General features: G+C 48.9%; 1 protein-coding gene across 2 annotated transcripts in view; it reads left to right on the top strand.

The window, feature by feature from the left end:
* Nucleotides 1-14,271, top strand: part of plxna2 (plexin A2) — a 190,500-nt gene extending 176,229 nt beyond the window's left edge. For both annotated transcript variants that reach the window (XM_056587870.1, XM_056587861.1), the window contains exons 27-32: nucleotides 4,640-4,739; nucleotides 7,248-7,438; nucleotides 7,724-7,893; nucleotides 8,646-8,858; nucleotides 9,265-9,415; nucleotides 10,995-14,271. In XM_056587870.1, the coding sequence (XP_056443845.1) occupies nucleotides 4,640-4,739; nucleotides 7,248-7,438; nucleotides 7,724-7,893; nucleotides 8,646-8,858; nucleotides 9,265-9,415; nucleotides 10,995-11,090 (921 nt within the window). In that variant the 3' untranslated portion in view covers nucleotides 11,091-14,271. The remainder of the gene's footprint in view (nucleotides 1-4,639; nucleotides 4,740-7,247; nucleotides 7,439-7,723; nucleotides 7,894-8,645; nucleotides 8,859-9,264; nucleotides 9,416-10,994) is intronic.
* Nucleotides 14,272-21,566: the final 7,295 nt, after the last annotated feature.

The following is a 21,566-nucleotide window of genomic DNA, read 5'->3' as shown; positions in this document are numbered from 1 at the left end:
TTATGAGGACCTGAGCTGCTCTGTGTGTTAAGGTTATTCATGACAACTCAAATGGGACCTGCAGCGTATGCCAGAGGCAGAGTGTTTGGTAATTGGATGGATGGTGTTTGACAAAGTGCTGATTTATCACAGGTGGAGCGAGGCGTTGCCAGCTTTATTTATATTTGTTTTGCCACGTTGACTCATCAGGACACACGGGCCATTGGTGTTTTGTTGGGAATATTACTCCTAATGCAGACGCCGGCGTCCGACAGCAGGGGACACTCCCACTCCTCCCCCCCTCCTCCCCCACTCCTCCCCCCCATGGCTGCTTCAGAATGGAATAAAAGTTTGCTCAATAAACTTTGTCTCCCTGCTGGCCAGTGACCTTCCATGTCCTCCCCCTCCCTCCCCCCCCCCCCCCCCCCCCTCTCAGTAACCCAGACAGTGATGAGCTCACCAGGCAGCCCTGCCAACCAGATACTCTTACACTGCGGGAGTATGGGGTGGGGGGGGGGCGCCATCCATTTTGGGGGGTCTATTTCCAACCAGCGCCAGACAGAATGGAGACCACTACGTTGGTATCGGTTCATTCATCTGATGCTGCAGGCCACCGTAAACCTGTGTGTTTGAAAGATATTACGCACACAGCCTCTGGCATGGACACCGGGTTAGGAGCTGGTTGTGTATGCGTGTGTGTTCACGTGCGAGCGTGTGTATTCACGTGCGTGTGTGTGTGTGTTTCTTTTAGTAAATAAAGCTGTTGGGAGTCTAATTTGATGTAATGTGTATTCGTCCGTTTCTTATCTCTTGCTAGAGACGATGCTATTGGCCGTCGGAGGCGGTTAGCTAATGGATGTGTGGACGTTGCAGCTCGTTGAGTCATCCCTCTCGTATTAGCCTCCCCGCGGGGCTTCCCTTCTACGTGTCATTCCGAAGTCTTTGTAAAGGAGACTAAAACCCTGCTCTCATACTTCAATATCACGAGTGATAAGTTGAACCTCAGCCAAGACCGGCCCGTTCGCCTCTCACACCGTGCTGCAGTGTGGAAAACAATGGCGGCTGCTTTCCATGACCTGCTGGGATGTTAGGGGTTTTTTCAAATCCGAAAACCAAGCCAGTCAAGGTCAGTGTGTGTGTGTGTGTATGTGTGTGTGTGTGTGTGTGTGTGTGTGTGTGTGTGTGTGTGTGTGTGTGTGTGTGTGTGTGTGTGTGTGTGTGTGTGTGTGTGTGTGTGTGTGTGTGTTTGTGTGTGTGTGTGCGTATGTCTGTGTCTGTCTTTGTGTGTGTTTTGTGTCCACAGGTTTCTTTGCTTTTTAAACAGTCGACACCGGCTCAGACATATTCATGCAAGATTAATTTGTCAGAATTGTGATTAGCCTTGTGAGACCATTTTTATTGGTTCAGGTTCTCTCTCTGCAGATCAGTCTGGCCTCAAGCCCATTGAAAGCCTCTCACGAAATATATTAAATGATAGGACCAATCAGCGTCAAGGGGAGGGACTTTCCATTCTTCACGAATCACGGAGCACCGCAGTAAGACATGTTTAAAAAGCTATGGCAGCGCCTGAGGACAGAGAAAAAATTGACAGATCATAACTTTTTTTATCTGCAACAGGCTGACTAATGATGTCATGAACATATGTTAGAAGATGCACTGAAGGCTTTTCTCATAGAAGATGCCTTCGCTTTACTTCAAACTGGATTAGGCGAGAGCAAAGGCAGCAAGAGTGTCACCTATTTACAAGTGAACATTTAATATGTCAAAGAAAACATTTGTAAATGTTTTTTTTCTAAAAATGTAAATAAATAATGAATAATAAATCACTTGAACTTGAATGAGCTGAAATCTTTCGCACAGGATTCAAGGTTTATAGGCTAGGGCCCTAGATCAGTGAGACAGGACAGGGTCTGATCCACCAAGTGGGGGGACAGGCTAGGGCCCTAGATCAGTGAGACAGGACGGGTTCTGATTCACTGTGGGTGGGACAAGCTTTTGTCCTGGTACAGCAAGACAGGCCGAGGGCAGCAGCGGGAGGGGGTTGTCTGTGATGGGAGATAAAGGCTGATCAGGCCGCGGCGTGCGGCCCGGTCCCCGCTGTCTGATGGAAGGTCTTATCACAGACAGAGACCCCAACCCCCTTATCGCACCTGCTGCGGCTGCCGCTATCTGCTCCCATGCTGGATTATCCCTGAAGGGCGAATCCTCACGCCTTCAATCACTGAGTTTATCATACGGAGCCATCGCTGGCTACACAGCCACCACCGGCCAGAGAGAGAGAGAGGGAGAGAGAGAGAGAGAGAGAGAGAGAGAGAGAGAGAGAGAGAGAGAGAGAGAGAGAGAGAGAGAGGCGATGAGAGGTGGCAGCAGGAATAGAGGATGAGGGTAGTGAGGGAAGGAAAGAAGGCAGCTGGAGGTGACGGCAAAGCTATTTCATGCGCTCTCTCTGACAATAAAAGGTATCAAAGGGCTGGAGTAGAGCCTTCCCTGATGACGGAGGGTGTTTGTGTGGAGGAGGCTGGTTCCCGCCTCAGAAGACCTGATGGCCAAAGGGATATGAGTTGAGTCGAGAACGAGGAGAAAAGTTCCAGGGAGAAAGAAGTGAAACGCTGATTGCTTTTTTTGTTTTGGGCTGTGCCTAAAAAAGGATTATTCTCACTCTGCTCTGATTAATCGAGGTCTCCTGGCATTCTAAATCTACTATTAATCCATCACCATTGTATATGGCCTTCACTTTTTCTTTTGCCTTAATGTCTTACACATTTGTACTCATTTTTCCTTTGCAATGTTCAGGCACTCCTCAACTACCCTGCTATGTCAGTCCCTCCCTCTGGCTCGTGGGAAGTCTCTTTCGTGTGCTAGGTCGATGCCTGGAAGGTCAGAGGCTATCTTCTGTCTGTGATGAACACACCCTGACCCGTCAAGACCTGCGGCCCATCACTGTAATTAAGGGCTATATAAATAAAGTTGAGTGAAGACTAACGACCGCTGCCAGTTCTAGGTTCCGCCACAGGAAGGTCTAGGGGTTCGTTTGGGGAGCAGGGAATAGGGGGTACAACATGTTATTTCACCAAAAGAGGCTTCGGCACTGTGGCTGAATTGATGACAACTTAATGTTCCTACTCCCATCTCCTCCCACACATACACACACAGTGAAATACACACATAGACATACAGACACACGCAGACACACACAACAGAGACATGCTGACATAGACACACAGACACACGCACCCACACACGCACAAACACACTCGCACACACAAACACGCACACACACACACACACACACACGTTTCTAGTGTCCCCCTCACCCACAGAGAAGTTATTAGTGAGTGGAGAGCGAGGGGGGAGGAAGAGGACGGAGAGGGAGTGGGTGAGGAAGGGCCGGCTACATCACAGAGCCATAGGGCAACTTCATTAGCTTCACAGCCTCTTCCCCTCTCCCCTCGTCTCCCCCCCTCCCCCCTCCCCCCTCCCCTCTGCCTCGTGGCGTGGGAGGGATATGATGGAGTCCATTTATTCGGTGCCCCAGACAAATGGAATTTCTCATTGCTTTGAAAATGGGTTTTTCTGTCGGATTTCTTTTTGATTAGCTCTGTCTTTGTTTGTTGTTTGTTTTATTTTGAGGGGCGCTGTGATTGGTGGTATTATAGCACCGGATTACAATTGTCTCGCGCTTGTTTGATAGTAATAGTGAGAATGAAATCTCTCCTTAGGGTGCGCTGTCTTGCAAATGTCAGCCACGCGGCGCAAACTCATTCCAGCGCTCAGTGTAAAATTACACACACGATGGATTCACTTTGTCTGGTCGTGTTACTCGTTGTGTACGACGACACATGTTCACTAAGCCCACGTCTTGACGCTGAAGTCATGCTTTGATTCCCAACCATTCATAACAGACATGTGTTTAACATGGCCATGGGGGGCTTGCTCTGATGATGAGAGGCCAAGACACGGCAGAAGAGAAACAGTGTCTGTGTGTGTGTGGTGGGGGGGTTATAGAACAAACCTACAAACCAGAGGGCTGATGGTTTAGCGCGCCTTCCCTGGCCCTCACTCCTCCTGACACATCCTCCTCCTCCCTAGACGCTGGGGTCGTAATCTCCCTCTCCTGCCTTTTGTCTCTGTCTTCTCATTACCGTAGCCGTCTGCTAACCTCAAAGCCTCCTCTTCTACCGATGGCGTAAGATGTGCACATGAAAGGACCAAGCAGTGTACTGCTATCCTCTCTCATTCTCTTACTCGGTTGCTCCTCTGTGTCTTTCTCATTCTCTCTCGCTCTCGCTCTCCCTCTCCCCCTTCTATCTCTTTCTCATCCCCCCTCTCTCTCTCTCTCTCTCTCTCTCTCTCTCTCTCTCTCTCTCTCTCTCTCTCTCTCTCTCTCTCTCGATGCATCCCTTCAATCCTCACTTCTATGCATCTGATCACCTTCTTCTAATTCAAAACAGACAAGGTGTCTCCTGTGTGAAGTCAGATGAAAGATGAACACACGAGCTGTTGTGCCTTTGTGTTCACGGACGTACATCGTTACATAACTCGCTCAGATCTTTCACTCTGTGCTCTTTGATATCTCTTAAAATGCTCTTAAATCCTGTGTGTTTGTTTCTCTCCCCATCCGTCCATCTCATCAGTGTCTCTGTTTGTGTGATGCTTCCAGGTGTCAGATCGCTGTGTGGTGGCGCTGGTGCCCAAGCAGACATCCTCCTACAACATACCTCCGTCGGCCAGCATATCACGGAGCTCCATCAGCCGATACGGTAAGCTGTCCTCCCTTCTGTCAGCGCACCCTCAACACAATCAGCAGATATTACTGCCTGCTAGCCAGCGTCCAAATCACAGGGAAGGTCATGAGTTGCACTTTTAACACGGTACAAGTATACTGGACATAATGTGTTATGTTTTCAAGGAGTCAGTGAAGGAAAAAGAAAGTGTGAGAGAGATCTTTGCCGACCTTGTATTTTTGTTTCATGGTCCCCCCAGATATGGACAAACCACACCTTTTCATGTCTGAATGCTCTCGCTCTCTCTCTCCATCTGTCTCTCTCTCTCTCTCTCTCTCTCTCTCGCTCTCTCTCTCCATCTGTCTCTCTCTCTCTCTCTCTCTCTCTCTCTCTCTCTCTCTCTCTCTCGCTCGCTCGCTCGCTCTCTCTCTCTATCTCTCTCTCTCTCTCTCTCTCTCTCTCTCTCTCTCTCTCTCTCCCTCTCTCTCTCTTTCTCTCTCTCTCTCTTTCTCTCTCTCTCTCTCTCTCTCTCTCTCTTTCTCTCTCTCTCTCTATCTCTCTCTCTCTGAGAGAGTGAAATGGAGCTAGGGACAGAGAGAGACAGGAGGGGATGCGGGATGAGTGATGGGGTTGAACGCTTCATCTTTCTTGTACACACACACACACACACACACACACACACACACACATACACACATACATACATACATTCCCACCCACACGTTTACCCATAAGTGTGCGTGTAGCGTTAGTGCTGACATGCTGTTTAAGCTGTCTCGGCCCGTGGCTCCGAGTGGCTCCTGCTGCAGGGTGCTCCATCTGGCCGCGCCCGCCACAGCGCCGCGGGGGGCCGCGCGCCCGCTAAGTATTCAGCCTAAATGATACTCCCCACGTTTGGAAGAGGGGGAAGAAAAAGTGAGCACAGCCAATTGCAGGGAACGGGTTCTCCACTATGCTGCTTCCTGTGAACGGCTAACGGCTAACGTTACTAGCTACACTTAGCTACATCTCACCGCAGGCACCCCCGCAATAATGGGTCACGTCTGATCATCAGCGACGGAAGCTTCAGGGACGATGATGAAGCAGACACCAGCCTTGAGGGGCGGTGCGTGGAACCTCACTGGTCAGCTCTTGGATTCACATCGGTTTAACACTTCAGCACTTAGCGTCCTGCCTCCGCTCAGTGTGCCAGCCGACCCTGCCCAGCCCGGCCCCGCGCAGACAGCCTCCCCACGCCGCAATGCTCTGCCTCTGGCGGGGGGCCGGCTGGTGGGGGACGGAGACAGGGTGATGTGGAGGGATAGGGGAAGTGGAGGGGCCATGCCTGGATGGACTAAGTGGGACCCTGGAGGAGCCAATTGAAGGCAGTTAGTGGTGTTAAAGTTCGGATTTGAAGACTTATTCAAGACATATTGCTGTGTCAGCGACACACACACACACACACACTCCGCCAGCCCTCCACGACCGCCTCAGGGCCCAGGTCTCCAGTGGCCACTGCGGATGTGCAGGTTGGGCTTCGACCGGCGCGGTCTTAAGTGGTCGCCTGGTCGGCGGGGGGCTCCGGCGCGTGCTGCGCTGCCTTTGAAGCCGAGGTGAGGGGCAGATCGTCAGCGAGCCCGACTCCCCGGAGAGTCTGGAGACCCGGGGAGACACGGGGCCCTAATGAGGAGGACCTGGCAGCCGCCGCGGCATCATGCCCTGCTGTGAGAGGAGAACAGAGGACGGGTTGGGGGGGGGGGGGGGGGGGGTGGAGGGAAGGGAGGAGGAGGAGGAGAAGGACGGTCGGGTGTTTAACATATTAGGGCTCTTTTGATGCGTTGATTAGAGTGTGACACGTCAACGTGCTGCCGGAGCCGAGCCGAGCGTCGATGAAGAGACAATTATGAGGGCTTTGAAGAGGAGCCAGCCGTGGACCCAACGCGCACAAGGAGAGAAAGGAAGAATGCATAAAAAGGAAAAGGGAAAGAGAGAGAGATTGAAGATAATGATTTCATATGTGCACAATATCAAGGTGTTGGCCCACATTTCAGCCTCCAACAAATATCCACTGGATGTCATTTCCCCAAAGACCCCTTCTCCTCCTTATTGAGCCTGACAGTGAAATTATTTTCCTCTCCTCGCACATCAGACGGTGGAAACTAAAGCATACAAACTCAGCTTGCTAATGTGTTAATATCCAGAGGGGAAAATTACAGATTGAGTGTGAGTGTGTCTGTGTGTGTGTGTGTGTGTGTGTGTGTATGTGTGTGCGCATGCGTAAGTGTCTGTGTGGGTGATGGAGTGCTATGTGTGTGAGTGTGTGTTGTGTGTGTGTGTGTGTGTGTGTGTGTGTGTGTGTGTGTGTGTGTGTGTGTGTGTGTGTGTGTGTGTGTGTGTGTGTGTGTGCGTGTGTGTGCGTGTGCGTGTGTGCACGTGCGTAAGTGTCTGTGTGGGTGATGGAGTGCTACATGTGTGAGTGTGTGTGTGGGTGTGTCATCAGAAACAACAGCAGCACAAACAAGGCTAGCGTTAGCTCCGCTGACCTAGCCTCTTGTTCTCCTGCAGACTCCTCGTTCCGCTACACCGGGAGCCCCGACAGCCTGCGGTCCCGAGCCCCCATGATCACCCCCGACCTGGAGAGCGGGGTGAAGGTGTGGCACCTGGTGAAGAACCACGAGCACGGGGACCAGAAGGAGGGCGACCGCGGCAGCAAGATGGTCTCTGAGATCTACCTGACCAGGCTGCTGGCCACCAAGGTACGCCCCCAACAACTGTTTTGTAAAGTGTATTGAAAATAGCAATAGTGTGTCGCAAAACAGTGCTATACGGGCACATATTCGGCCACATAATAGGTCCCATACGGGCTAGTAAGATACTGTATTGAACATACTTTTTCCACAATTATGTGGATCAGAGATTATGCCTGATGATACAAATGGCTAATTCGTCAGATATAAGACACACCTTATTGTAGAAACGCGTGTTGAAACATGTGTGTGTGTGTGTGTGTGTGTGTGTGTGTGTGTGTGTGCCCCCTCCAGGGTACGCTGCAGAAGTTCGTGGACGACCTGTTCGAGACCCTGTTCAGCACGGTGCACCGTGGCAGCGCCCTGCCGCTCGCCATCAAGTACATGTTCGACTTCCTGGACGAGCAGGCCGACAAGCACGGCATCCACGACACGGACGTCCGGCACACCTGGAAGAGCAACTGGTGAGGGGGGGGTCACAGGGTACCTCACTATACCATACCAAATACATGGCCCAATGTTGTCGCCATACAGCGATTCTATATATTGTAGAATCTATAAATTGTTATACCATCCTATAGCGATACGTCACGATATATGTCTAACGATGACTACAAGTGTATTGTGCTGGATTTCGCTCTTAATTCATGGTCCAAACTGAGTTTTTCATTGACTTGTGATGAAAACGTCACATGAATGTAGTTCCCTTCATTAATGTGGTGAGCGCAACCTCGAGGAGCAGGGAAATCTGTTTGGAGCGCCCTATTTGATCAGTTTAATTATCAATATTTTGGGAGAATTTTTCTGTCTAACTCTTCAGGAATATGGCATAAAAATGCTAAAATAAATTCTTAAAAATAAATAGAAAAAAGATATTGAAAAATTGTACATCTATATTTGGCACCAGTGTATCGATTATTGTATCGCACGAAGAAGGGCAACGATATATCGCCGTATCCAAAGGTTGTCCACCCCTACTACTGTGTGCTGCTACGCAGGCACATCCGCCCACACTGTTATCCTGCCCCACCCGTCTGAAGGTCATTCAGGTGCAGGTCGTTAGGCTGGAGGTCTACGGAGGGTCTTGCACCCTCACCCCTCGATAGACCGGGGTTATTTTGGTTTTGAGTATTTTTCAGCATTCAACAGATATCTGGGCAGTACCCTTACAGCACACTCACAGACACACGGAGGTTGAACTCTTGCTCTGTTGCAGCCTCCCCCTGCGGTTCTGGGTGAACGTGATCAAGAACCCCCAGTTCGTGTTCGACATCCACAAGAGCAGCATCACGGACGCGTGCCTCTCGGTGGTGGCCCAGACCTTCATGGACTCCTGCTCCACCTCCGAGCACCGGCTGGGCAAGGACTCCCCCTCCAACAAGCTGCTCTACGCCAAGGACATCCCCAACTACAAGAGCTGGGTGGAGAGGTACGCAGAGCCCCGCAGCACGCACCCAACCCCCAGGGGGCCGGCCATGTGGGCCCCAGGGGCCCTGAGCATGCCCTTTTTCTCTATTTTCCTTTTTTAGGCGAAAATACAAGATTATTTTTTTTAACTCTTCTTTTAAATTCTTCCCTTTACTACGTGAGTCCCCTCCCCGACTCCCCTCCGCTCTGGGGGAAGTGATTTACAACTCCCCTTAGACCGACTCCCTAATTAGATTCCGTGAAAGCGCTTCTTTCAAATGACTAATAGCGGGGGGGAATGCAATGCATTGTTAATGCCACCACGTAAGAATATAAAACGGGCCCTGGATGCAGGATGGATGAGGGACGGCTCAGCAGCTCAGTCTCCCTGGACCGTGTACTCAAGTGTCCGTCCGTCCCACCCCCAGGTACTACGCGGACATCAACCGCCTGCCCGCCATCAGCGACCAGGACATGAACGCCTACCTGGCGGAGCAGGCGCGCCTCCACTCCCAGGAGTTCAACATGCTCAGCGCCCTCAACGAGATCTACTCCTACATCAGCAAGTACAGCGAGGAGGTGCGTGGGGCCCGCTGAAAAACACACACACACACGCACACTGCGGTGCACACCCACACCCACACCCACTGGTATGCATCCACAAACACATACACACAAACACACACAGACACACACATATATACACTCGTATACATCCACAAACACACATCCATACCCAGGCACACACATACACTCTCACACACATGAACACGTATACACACAAGGCACTCACACACGCACCCCACACACGTGAACACTCACACACACTTATACTTACCTACTCACGCAAACACAAAATGGTCCCATTCATGTTCTGTTTGTTACTCTTCTACTAAGTTACTCTTCTCTGAAGATGTGACAATAGACTGAAGTGTCTGTGTCTGCGTGTGTCTGTGTGGTGGGGTGTGTGTGGTGGGGGGGGGGGGCGACAGAAGATGTGAGAGGCAGTGGACTGAGATGCACCTGCACGCTGGGCTTCAGATTAATAATAGATCAGTGTGAGGTGTGATGATGAAGAGGAGGAGGAGGAGACGATATAGAGACACCCTCTGAGTGTCATGCGAGGGGCCCCCCAGGAGGGCCGGGTGGGCGTCAGGTGGGCGGCGCTGTCTGCGACGGGACCGCCGCCAAACACATGAAAGTTCCCTCAGAAGGTTCTTGGTTCCGCCGCCGCCGCCGCCGCCGGCCCTGGGAGGGACTCTGGGAGTTTGACGCCCTCTCATCTTCTCACCTCCTCTCCGAAGAGAGTGTAAACGGCATTAGTCTGCTAAATGTCCCCGGCTTTGAGGCCTGATGCTTCGTTAAGTATCCCAGCTATCATAGGATTGGAATTTGAATGTTTGGATCGATGTTGGTTTTTAATTAATGGTTTCAAGTTGATGATGATGTTGACTTCATGGATCGGGTTTCGAGGATGGATGGGAATTTGAAATGTTAGGATCGATCTCTGGGATTTAATGTAATTGATCAGGAAGATTTAGCACGACTTAAAAAGTGAAGTAAATGCAGACGGATGAATGGCTCAGAAAGTGATGATCAAAGCACATTAAACGTTGAACGCGGTATATGGGGCGACTTTGCGAAGAACCTAATGACATTTTGGTAGGTAATGATAAAGACAAGGCTCCCCTCCGGTATTTATTTTATTATTTTTCATGTTGTTTGATGCCGACATTAAAGGAGGGACCGTGCATGCTCGCGTCGCTCTGACACAGATGGGGTTCGACACGGCAGACAGCTGACACGGGCACACAGAGAGATCCCGTCTCAAACCCCTTTGAAGCAGCCTTGACAAACGCCACATTTACCCAGAGAGGCGATGTCACGAACGAGACGGGGAACGATTATTACACAGGATTGTCATACGCGGAGCCGTCAGCCTTTGATGAAATCTGATTCCCAAGATCTTTTCTTTATTTTTATATAAAGGAATAACGAAATAATAACACCCACTGCCACCTTCAAAGGAAATATCCATTTAACCTTGGTTTAATTTCTTAACATCTTACACATTGTTTAAATGGCTCACTTCAGGATGTACAAAGTGGTTATTTCTGAGGTCTCTTGTTCATTGGACGTCTGAACCTTCTCCCTGCAGATCACCGCAGCGCTGGAGCAGGACGAGCAGGCCAGGAAACAGAGGCTGGCCTCTAAGGTGGGGCAGCTCATCGCCGCCATGTCCAAGGACAGCTGAGAACCACTGAGGCAGTAGGAGGAGGAGACCACGAACCAATAGAGAAAGGAACAAATGGGGAAGGGGCGGGGCCTCCACTTTTATCGGACCACGGGATCGGTCCGTCGGCCGTTGCTTGCCTCTGGTTGTCGCGGAGACAGAAACCAAAGGCCGAGCGCCTGGGACCTATTTATTCACAGAACAGAAGGACTGCACACATTGCAACTGTTCTGTTTGGTTTCGTGTTTGATTGGTTGCCTGTTTTATCCTCATGACGGGGCAACTCCAGCTCCCACAGACTTCTGCTTGGGGGACCAAAAGACAGAGAATTTCATTGGTCCAGGTGCGAGTGATGTCATGAGGGCCGGACCTGGGCTCTGAACACGCACACTGGCCGCCACAGAGCTCCTCGTCTTTCGGTTGTTTTCATTTTCTTGTTGTTGACTTTGGTTTAACAGGAGGATGTTGAATATGTGGTGCGAGGAAAAGGCGGTTTGAAGCTGACGGAAATCAAAGACTGCGAGAAGGAAAGGAGAGATCAGACGACGTACTCTGCTTCGACAGTAGCTCAAATCTTCCTGTGAACCGCAGACAAAAAGAAATCCGCAAAACAAGTTGCGTGTCACGTTCCTAGGCAGAGATATTGCTTCTTCCTGAGTTCTTGTTATTATTTTAAATTTTTATTTTTCTACACGCACATTTAAATCGTATCGTTTGCATAAAAATAAATCGTCACAGGGTCCCAAAAGACTTGTTTAAAGATGTTGCTGGTATGTGGAGGCATGCCGAGTAACCCCCCCCCTCCCTTCATCCTTCATGTTGGAACAGAAGAGATCTTTCAAATGAAACAAAATATTAAAGAATAGGTCTGCTCTTTATTCACATGACGCTGTACAGGAAATCACTGCATTCATCTTCATAGTATCACTTCCTTTGGAAAGCCTCCTCTTCAGGTCAACGTTCAGCTCGCTTGCTTTTGTGAGCTGAAGAGAATGATGAAGAGGATGATGATGGTGACTACGATGACGAGCCAAAGACATCCGTCCTTGGCTCTCTACTTAGCAGTCCGACAATGTGTGTGCGTACGAGTGGCGAGCACGATGTATGTAGCCATCAGTCTGGAACCTCTCAGTTCGTTTTTGATTTCCTCGGGGCATTATCAACGGGCGGGGACCAAAAGGCCTCTGGACGCGATTGGATTGACCTTCAACCAATCAGAGCAAAGCAACGTGTGCGTAGCGCCGAGCGATAATATGGCAAACACATCTTCTCAACAAAAGCTTTAAGTGCAGTGTATGTTCTTCATTTAGAGAAAATATTCCATCCGTTTGTTTAATAGCGTCGCAACAGCGAAGTGGAACAGGGCCGATGGAAAGTCCCCCATCGACCCTTCTCTGTACGGTATTCGTCTCAAACCCTCTCTGTGTAAGATAAAGGTTATGATTGGCCGAATCCAGTCCAGGTCAGCTGGAGATCAGTCTGAACGGGAGGGGGGCCAGACCAGGGCAAATCAAACATGGGCTGGCGGAGTCGCCAGGGTCCCAGGCTACCATGGATGTGAATGTAGAGATGTTTCCCTCATGTGTATCCACCCGTCCGTCCCCACTTAGCAAACAACACAAAACTGTGTTACGCCGCGTTCACACTGTACACGTCTGTTGACGGATGACAGAGGGCCTGTCTGATGTATGGGGACGCGATCTGATTGGCCAACGGATCCGTCCCTGTCAGACAAGTTGAACGTTTCTCAACAGTTTGACGCAGGCAACGAAGCCAACAGAACGGACGGACAATGCATTTCGAGAGCGCCCCTTGCAAAGTCAATGGGAGCCGTCAACGGATGGATGCAGTGTGAATGCTGCGTTAGGCTGAGCTGGCTGCTTACGAGACGTTGCGGTAGCTAGTCGAATGAACACGTGCATCCTTGCTTTCCCTGGCCCGATGCCCTCTACGACAGCACACCACTTATTATCCAAGCTCTGTGCTGGTGTCATATAGTCCAGCCTGTAACATTGTGTGTCATGGGGGGTTGTCTGCGATGTACACCGAGGAAACGACCGAGCAAAAGGCTGGTGTCCCCAATGCAACACCACCGCTGCTGGCTGCAGACCCCAACCCTCCGTCGTATAATCACTGTTTGTATTTCTCCAGGGGGAACCTAGTTAAGTACAGGTGTATTTTTGCATGCACAGTATCACACATTCAATGTTGTTGCTTTTCTTTTGAAGAATCCATCTTTGGCTTTTGTTTTAAAGTGCCAATGAGTCATGCTGTCTCCTTCGTTATCCCGAGGAGACGCTTGTGTACAGACGTTTCTCCCCTAGCCACTGCAAAATGTCTTTCGCACAGACAACAAGGACGAGAAAATACCTTTGTGGGCCTCATCGGACGAAAGTGCCAAAATACCCTGTTGCTTTTAAATTATTTACTCATGTGTCAAAATCGGTTTATGCTTTACAGAGGGAGCTAAGCCCTCGAACGCCGAGAGAGGGGGAGAGTGTGAAAGTGGGAACTGGCATAACCGCAACAGATGAGATGCACATTGAGAAACTTCTGAAAGGTACGCGTTCCCCTCAGTGAAATATGCGGGACTGCAGAAGTCTGAAGTTCTTTGATTTGTTTTGTTCTAATGGTGACGAAGTCTTAAAGAGGACATCTAAAAAATAAAATAAAAAGCTTTGGCATGTGGTAGACAATTAGAAAGCTTACTTTGAAAACCAAACAGCCTCCAGCTGAGAGGTAACCAACTCTCCAACCTCATAGCTGGACGGCCATAAACTGTAGACGCCCATCTATACTCTGGCGATGTGATTTTGACAACTTTATCAGTTTGCTTGTCTTGCCAAACGAAGTTGCTGGAAGCAGGTCGTATCCACGGTGCTGACACCACACTCACGTACTGAGAGCATGTCCAACAACAGCAGAGGGGTGAAAGGTGCTCCTCCATTTCTCCGTGGCCTTAGAAATCTCCACCTCCACCGTCACCCAACCTGTGTTTCTTAACCCACACTCGAAACCGTGAACTCTTCCCCCGGCACTCGTCTGTCTGAGCTTAGCGTGGGAGACGGCGAAGCCCCCGGCCCAACGCCAGCGTTCGGAGCATGATAGATGTCAGATGAAGAAGGGAAGTCCTTCTGTCCGTTCGTCCTGGCCCACGTAGGGCAATGCCTCGCTCAGCACTCGGCCTGTCTGAGCGGCTTTCAGAGAGGGGAGGCAGAGGGGGAGAAAGGGGGGAGAGGGAGGGAGAGAGAGAGGAGCCCTTTTAGTTCTAGCCTCCTGCTCATCTCTTTGAAGCTGCTCTTTGATCCGAGGAGGTTGGTTGTGCGCGATGTGATCAGGAGATAGAGGTGGAGCGGTGAGGGGAAGAGAAGAAGGGGAAAAACATCAAACTAGCAGCCAACCAAGTAGAATGTATTGCTGTGATTGACGTCTTTGACGGTGTCGAGCCAGTAGAGGGCAGCAGACGAGAGAGCAAGGCAGGATTGCGAGAGTGATGCCCCCTGCTTCCATTCACAGAACCCCCCCCCCCCATCAGAGACACATATGCACATACAAACATGACTTCTTCCTTTCGACAAAAGTGTCTTCCCAGTTTTAACAAAGACAGCTGTATCCTCATACCTCACATTGCTACGCACCAGTGATGCTCGTTGTTAATGATTATCCTTTTTATAGTTTGAACTGGACCTTGATGCCTTTTGTTTTTCTTCCTCCGGGGTCTGATGCGTGACTTCTGACCCCTCTGTTACCCACGTTGATTTGCCCGGTTCTCAGACTCTCAAACAGGATGAGATGCGTTTGTGAGTTATTTTTGTTTTTTTGCGTGGACACCATTTGTGTTGTTTTTGATTGCTACCATAATAATGTGTTATCTTGTTTGCTCTGCTATTCCATTCCACCATCTCATATTGTTTCTCTTAAACCACAGCTGAACGCAGTTTACAATTATATGTTCTTGTGAATGCAAAGTTTTTGCATACTTAAAATGTTCATGCTGTCCGCCTTTATGATCTGGGATTATAACATCCAGTGAAGACAAAGGTTTGAAAATATAAAAGGTTTATGTTTACTATTTCTGCCACGCAGAACTTATTTTTGCCAGCCAGAGTGTTACGGATAAAGTTTATTTTAAATTTAATTTAGTTTTTTTTCCTTGAAGTTTGTGCACTTTTCCTGAACTCTGGTGTTATGTTACACAACACGGAGACACCGTGTCATGGCCTGGCTCGCGTCTGTCATTCCTGAAAGAAAAACAAATACCTTTGTTTGCTATTTTTTTCTTTTGATTTAATGCATCTGACGGACGAATTGAAACGTAGATCAACATATTACTCTCAAGTCAAACAGTCACTACGATAATCCTTCCATATAAACACATTGTAGACAAATCCCTTTGTAGACACTGGAGTTCTGTAAAATATTAATTACTGAAAATAATGATGATGATGATGATAATAATAATAATAATAATGGCTGTCTGTTATCGTTGTTTTATAATAAAAAAAAAAGTGTTGTGAAAATTGTAAGAAAGTTAAAGTATTTAAAAAAGGTTGTTATTGTTTTTTTATTTTGCTTTGGTTTTGTTATTCTTAATATATTATTGTGTACTTATTGTAAATATGAAGCACACCTATTTTGCAAGCCAAGGATTAACTTTGTACCGTTGTTATATATAAATAAACTTTGCTGGTTAAAAATTGCATAGAGCCAAAATTTGGTTTCATGTCATAATTTCTTTGTCAAAAACAGTAAGCCTCTATTAATGTCCAATCAACATCACGATATGAAACCTTACACAAATAAGTCGGACATAATCCCTTAAATCCATTACTGTCATAGTAGCCTACACCCAACATAGTTCTAGACTCTGCTTTCGTAAATGGTAAATGGACTTCATTTATACAGCGCTTTTTTAACCAATGGCCACTCAAAGCGCTTTACCATATTGCCTAACATTCACCCATTAATGCACACATTCACACACCGACGGGCGACAGCCAGCTCGCCTGGAGCAGTCAGGGTGAGGTGTCTTGCTCAGGGACACCTCGACAAGCTAGGAGGAGCCGGGGATCGAACCCGCAACCTTCCCACCCGCTCTACCTCCTGAGCCACATGCCTCTTAGTGACTGAAATCTAAACCCATTAGCCACTCGCTAGCCACTCACTAGCCACCCCCCTCCCCCACCTGATCACGTCTCAGCCCTATGGAGCCCGTGGCCTTCTCCCCCATGCCTTAAAGCTCTGCACCCTGTTCTTCCGATCCTTTCTACTCCATCAAATAGTCCCTCTCAAACCCTCCAGCCCCAGGCAGACTTCAAATGAAACAAGCTATGGTTGTGATGTTTCTCTGCATCGTTAAACGAACAAACCCTACACATCCCAACACACAGCTTACTCCTGCAATACAACACAAAGCCTACACTTACATAACACCACATAGCTTACACCTACGTCACAACACATAGCTTACCACTACATCACAACACATAGCTTACACCTACATCACAACACATAGCTTACACCTACATTTAAAAACATAGCTTACACCTGCAATACAACACAAAGCCTACACCTACATCACAACACATAGCTTACACCTACATCACAACACATAGCTGACACTAACATTTGAAAACATAGCTTACACCTGCAATACAACACAAAGCCTACACCTACATCACAACACATAGCTTACACCTACATTACAACACAAAGCTTACACCTGCATTACAACACAAGCCTAGCCTACACACTTCTTTCCAAAGCAACATCCAAGTTGGGCTGAAAAGGTCAGAGCGTATACCAATCAATATTAGTGTCGGTACCATCATTAAAGTGTTCCCCCTCAGTCGGGCACCGCTGGGGCTGGGGTAACATTTGTCTTCATATCAATCTATCTGTCCATGTTTTTCATGCAGCATTAATTTCCCTGAGGTAACAGGTGCTTTCCCTCAGAACGACAGCTGAATATCAACACGTACATATATTTATATATATATATATATGTATATAAATATACATATATATATATATATATATATTTCTTAGCCTAGCTTTCACTGCTGTCCACTTCCTCGGCTTCACCTCTGTTTCACTGGCTGTAATCACAGTGCCTCCCAGTGTTCAGTGTCTCAGACAGAATGTTATTAGGCCGTGTTGTTTTCATCAGACAGAATCCACATCACCGTCGTCATCATCCTCCCGCTAAACTCCCTTACCTGTTGCCCTCAATGTAATTAAAGTGACGGTAAATCTTAATCAGTGCTCATCTATATGCAGTCAACACCCATTCATTCTGATGCTCATCACGCCCAGCCTGCCAGCTACCCGGCTGGGTAAATGTGGATAATGAAGCGCACCAGAAGTGGACCGCACTGCTCTTTACTGTTTGGTGCAGACCTGCAGTTATTAATGGTCTGAACTTCCAGAAACATCCATCTTCACAGCGGCTGTAGGTATCAGTTAGAGCTATTATTTGAGTCTAATTGGTTAGAAATAGCCAAATCCATCCGTCAGCTACTTGTGAGTGAGACGCGCTGTGAGAATATCAAGTTTCGAGCTGACTGCATCTTCCTCTGTGTCAGCCGATTCAGAATACAGAATGATCCCGGCTAAATTCTGACCAATCAGGGCACCTCTCCCCTGATTGATTCAGGGACTTCTTGCCTGTCAATCACATGTGCTTTGATTGCAAAACATCTCAATGGCGGAGAAACTCGGGAGCGAGCAGAAAGGGACGATTTTTGTTTCATGTTTCAACACGTGTTCTGCTCTGCTCTCCCTCTCTCTCTCTCTCTCTCTCTCTCTCTCTCTCTCTCTCTCTCTCTCTCTCTCTCTCTCTCTCTCTCTCCCTCTCTCTCTCCCTCTCTCTCTCTCTCTCTCTCACTCTCTCTCTCTCTCTCTCCCTCTCTCTCTCCCTCTCCCTCTCTCTCTCTCTCTCTCTCTCTCTCTTTACCCTTGGGTCGTTTGAGTCTGTTGTCTTTAAAATAGAGTACCTCCAGTTTGTATTTAATGCTGACTTGTGTCGTTTTGTCAGGTTTGAGACTTGGCAACTTGTTGGCTTCTGAAACATCTTTTAAAACCCAATCACTTCAGTCACTCTATGGTGATATCATTTCCTGAAAGCATCTTTCCTAATCCAGCAGAAAATGTAACCTCTCATTTGAGCTTGTTCGGGTTAATTTAAATAGCAGCACAGATTTATGAAGTGACAGTGTATGGTGACTGGTTTTGAATGTCTGAATGCCCTGGAGTGGTCACCAGATTTGATCCCCGCGGCCCGGTGCCCAAAACACCTTCCCTCTACTTATGGCGTGCATCTCAATTCACTATCGTGTCCTTTTAGATTACCTAACCTATAGGACTGTAGATTCTCCAAATTGTATTTCTATTCCATTACCAGTGGTCTGCGGTGTTGATTACATTAACATTTAGGGGATTTTGCTGACGCTTTAATGCGAAGCGACTTACAACCGTTGATTCACACATTCACACACCGACGGCGGAGTCCACCACGCAGGGCGACAGCCAGCTCGTCAGGAGCAGTCAGGGTGAGGCGTCTCGCTCAGGGACACCTCGACACTCTTACCAGTCAACCCGCTCTACGAGCTACTTACGGCCCCTGTTGATGCCTGTCTCGGGTGGGTCAACCGTCCATGTACTGTATGTATTGTACACCTCGACTCCCTGTCCCTCCCTGCATCTGTATTTCCTCCAGGGAAGGCCTTAATCCAGCCTGCCTCTAATCCCAGGCTGCCGAGACCAATCCAAACCCACACGGGGCTTAATGCCCTGTAATGCTTCATAAGGAAGTTGCATAAAGCTGACGGCCCATTCGTTCTGGGTGGGATTTCCCCAGTATGGATTACAAGACGATTCTGATATAATTAACTTAAGCTTCGGCAGCGGGACAATCGCACGGAAAGGCTTCGACTGCACTAAGAAGAACGGCTGAGTTCAGAGGAAGTAATCTGCTGGTCCTCGGCTGACCGCTCTGTTGGTTTGAGTCCACCTCCAGTTACCTCTCAGCATGATATGGATTTGTAGTAGGCCTCACTTTGACACTTCAGTGTGATACTTCAGTCAAAAATCTTTTTATTGCCATCCTCTGGAGAAATATATTTTTGGAGATTGTTAACTCATTTCATATCACAGTACAGTATTCTTTTCTTTTCGCCATTATCCATGCCACAAACGTAATAACAACAGATCAATCAAAGGCGAGGGTTGGCTCCGGCAGTATTCAGGCTCGTTGTTTGTGAGCAGAACTCTGTGTGGAAGTTGGCTACCAGTGGTTGATCAGAACAGCAGCACATTTACAAATCAATCAGTTAAGTACATCACCAGCGTGCACGATTCATTAGGAACAATAGTGACCGAGATAATGATAAAGAGAGAATGACCAGCGGTCGATAGAGAGAGAGAGAGAGACAGAGAGAGAAAGGGGGGGGAGAGAGAGAGAGAGCGAGACAGAGAGAGAGATGGAGAGGGAGAGGGAGAGGGAGAGAGAGAGAGAGAGAGAGAGAGAGGGAGAGGGAGAGGGAGAGAGAGGCACTGATAAATAGATATGAAGCATGTGGTACGAGATAAGAAAGTGGATTTGACAGAGAGAGAGGACACACTGTCAGGGAAATGAGGATGCGTCATCACAGAACAAAGCATGAGAAAGAGAGAGAGAGAGAGAGAGAGAGAGAGAGAGAGAAAGAGAGCGAGTGGGAGAGAGAGAGAGAGAGAGAGAGAGAGAGGGCATACCAGGTAGGGGGTTGCAGGTGGACAGTGAGAGATTGCAGTGGCTTGTGGATCCAGGTGTCATCAGCTCCTGGCATAGGATCTATTTATAGCGGCGTCCCCTGCTGGTGGAACTTCGCTCTCGCTCTCACATGATATGCACTGCAGCCATCTTGTCTGCAGCCCTCTCTCTCTCTTTCTCTCTTTATTCAAATTTCTCTCTCTCCCACTATCTCTATCCCTCCCACTATCTTCTCTCTCCCACTATCTCTCGCTCTCTCTCACACATACACACACACAGGGGCCCTGGGGGGGGCAGGTCTTTCAGGGCTGGATCCTGTCCCCCCTGAGTAGGCCGAACAGCTTGTCAGATGTTGCGCGTCGCTGGACGAGGGAGCCGGTCACAGAGCAGCGTCCTTTGCAGAGGACTCTGAGACTTCCTGCTGCTTTTTTCTGTCTCTCCTTCCCTTCATTATCATGGTTTCATCATCTCCGTAACCTCTGCATGCTCTGTCCTCGACCAAATGAGTCCCTACTCTACCTTATGCCGTTGCTCGCTCTCTCTCTCTCTCTCTCTCTCTCTCTCTCTCTCTCTCTCTCTCTCTCTCTCTCTCTCTCTCTCTCACTCTCTCTCTCTCTCTCTCCATCCTCTCACTTCCCCATTTCCTCTCCTTCCCACACCCTCTTCTCTTCTACTTTCCCTCTGTCTCTGTCTGTGTCTGTGTCTGTGTCTGTGTCTCTGTCTCTGTCTCTGTCTCTGTCTCTCTCTCTCTCTCTCTCTCTCTCTCTCTCTCTCTGTCTCCTCTCTCTCTTTCCGTTTCTCTATTTGTATGTCCTCTACCACTTGCTTTTCAATCCACACTCTCTCTCCTCTCTCTCTCTCTCTCTCTCTCTCTCTCTCTCTCTCTCTCTCTCTCTCTCTCTCTCTCTCTCTCTCTCTCTCTCTCTCTCTCTCTCTCTCTCTCTTTCGATCTATCAATCCTTCTTTCGATGAGCCTAACGCTGTACCGCCGGTTGCAGTCAATGTCTTTGATTTGGGCGTCATATAAGTGCCAGGCCATGTGCGTGTCACCAGGTGGCGTTGACGTTCATACCCCTGGTTGTGTTGTGTAAGGCGTTCGCCCTCCTCCCTGCTCCTCGTTTGCCCCCTCTCCCTCCTTAACGTTCCCACTCGCCCACCCATCGCCCTCACCCGCTTCATCATCCTGTCTCTCTCTGATATCATTCTCCCCCAATCACTCAGTTTCCCGCCCGTTATTTCCTCCTCTCCTGCACCTTATCTCATCTCTCCGTTCATCAACGTTCACCGTTTGTATATTACTCCATCTCACTTCCTCACCACATCCTCCTCTCTCTCCCTCCCTCCCTCTCTTTCCCCCCCTCACACCCCCCCCCCCCCCCCCCCCCCCCCCCCCCTCTCTCCCTCTCTCTCTCTCAATAAAGCCATGAGGGTTTGACACCCCATAAGGAGCCCTCTCACACCAGAGGCGATAATGACTGCAGGTTGAATCATGTGATCAGTGTGGAGGCCCCCCAAGTTATCTCCTGAGGAGGCGGGCTTGTCAGGCTCCAGCCTCTGGTCCCTGGTGAGCTAACGAGGCCGTCCCAGCATGTGGGCCACCAGTCTCATCTCAGCCCCCTGTGGCCCAAAACAAAGAGAGATGCGTGTGTGAGTGTGTGTGAGTGTGTGTGAGTGTGTGTGTGTGTGTGTGTGTGTGTGTGTGTGTGTGTGTGTGTGTGTGTGTGTGTGTGTGTGTGTGTGTGTGTGTG

Source organism: Gadus chalcogrammus, chromosome 1, assembly GCF_026213295.1.
Source record: "Gadus chalcogrammus isolate NIFS_2021 chromosome 1, NIFS_Gcha_1.0, whole genome shotgun sequence".
Taxonomy (NCBI): domain Eukaryota; kingdom Metazoa; phylum Chordata; class Actinopteri; order Gadiformes; family Gadidae; genus Gadus; species Gadus chalcogrammus.
Note: the sequence above shows the minus strand (reverse complement) of the source record. Positions and strands in the feature narration are given on the sequence as shown.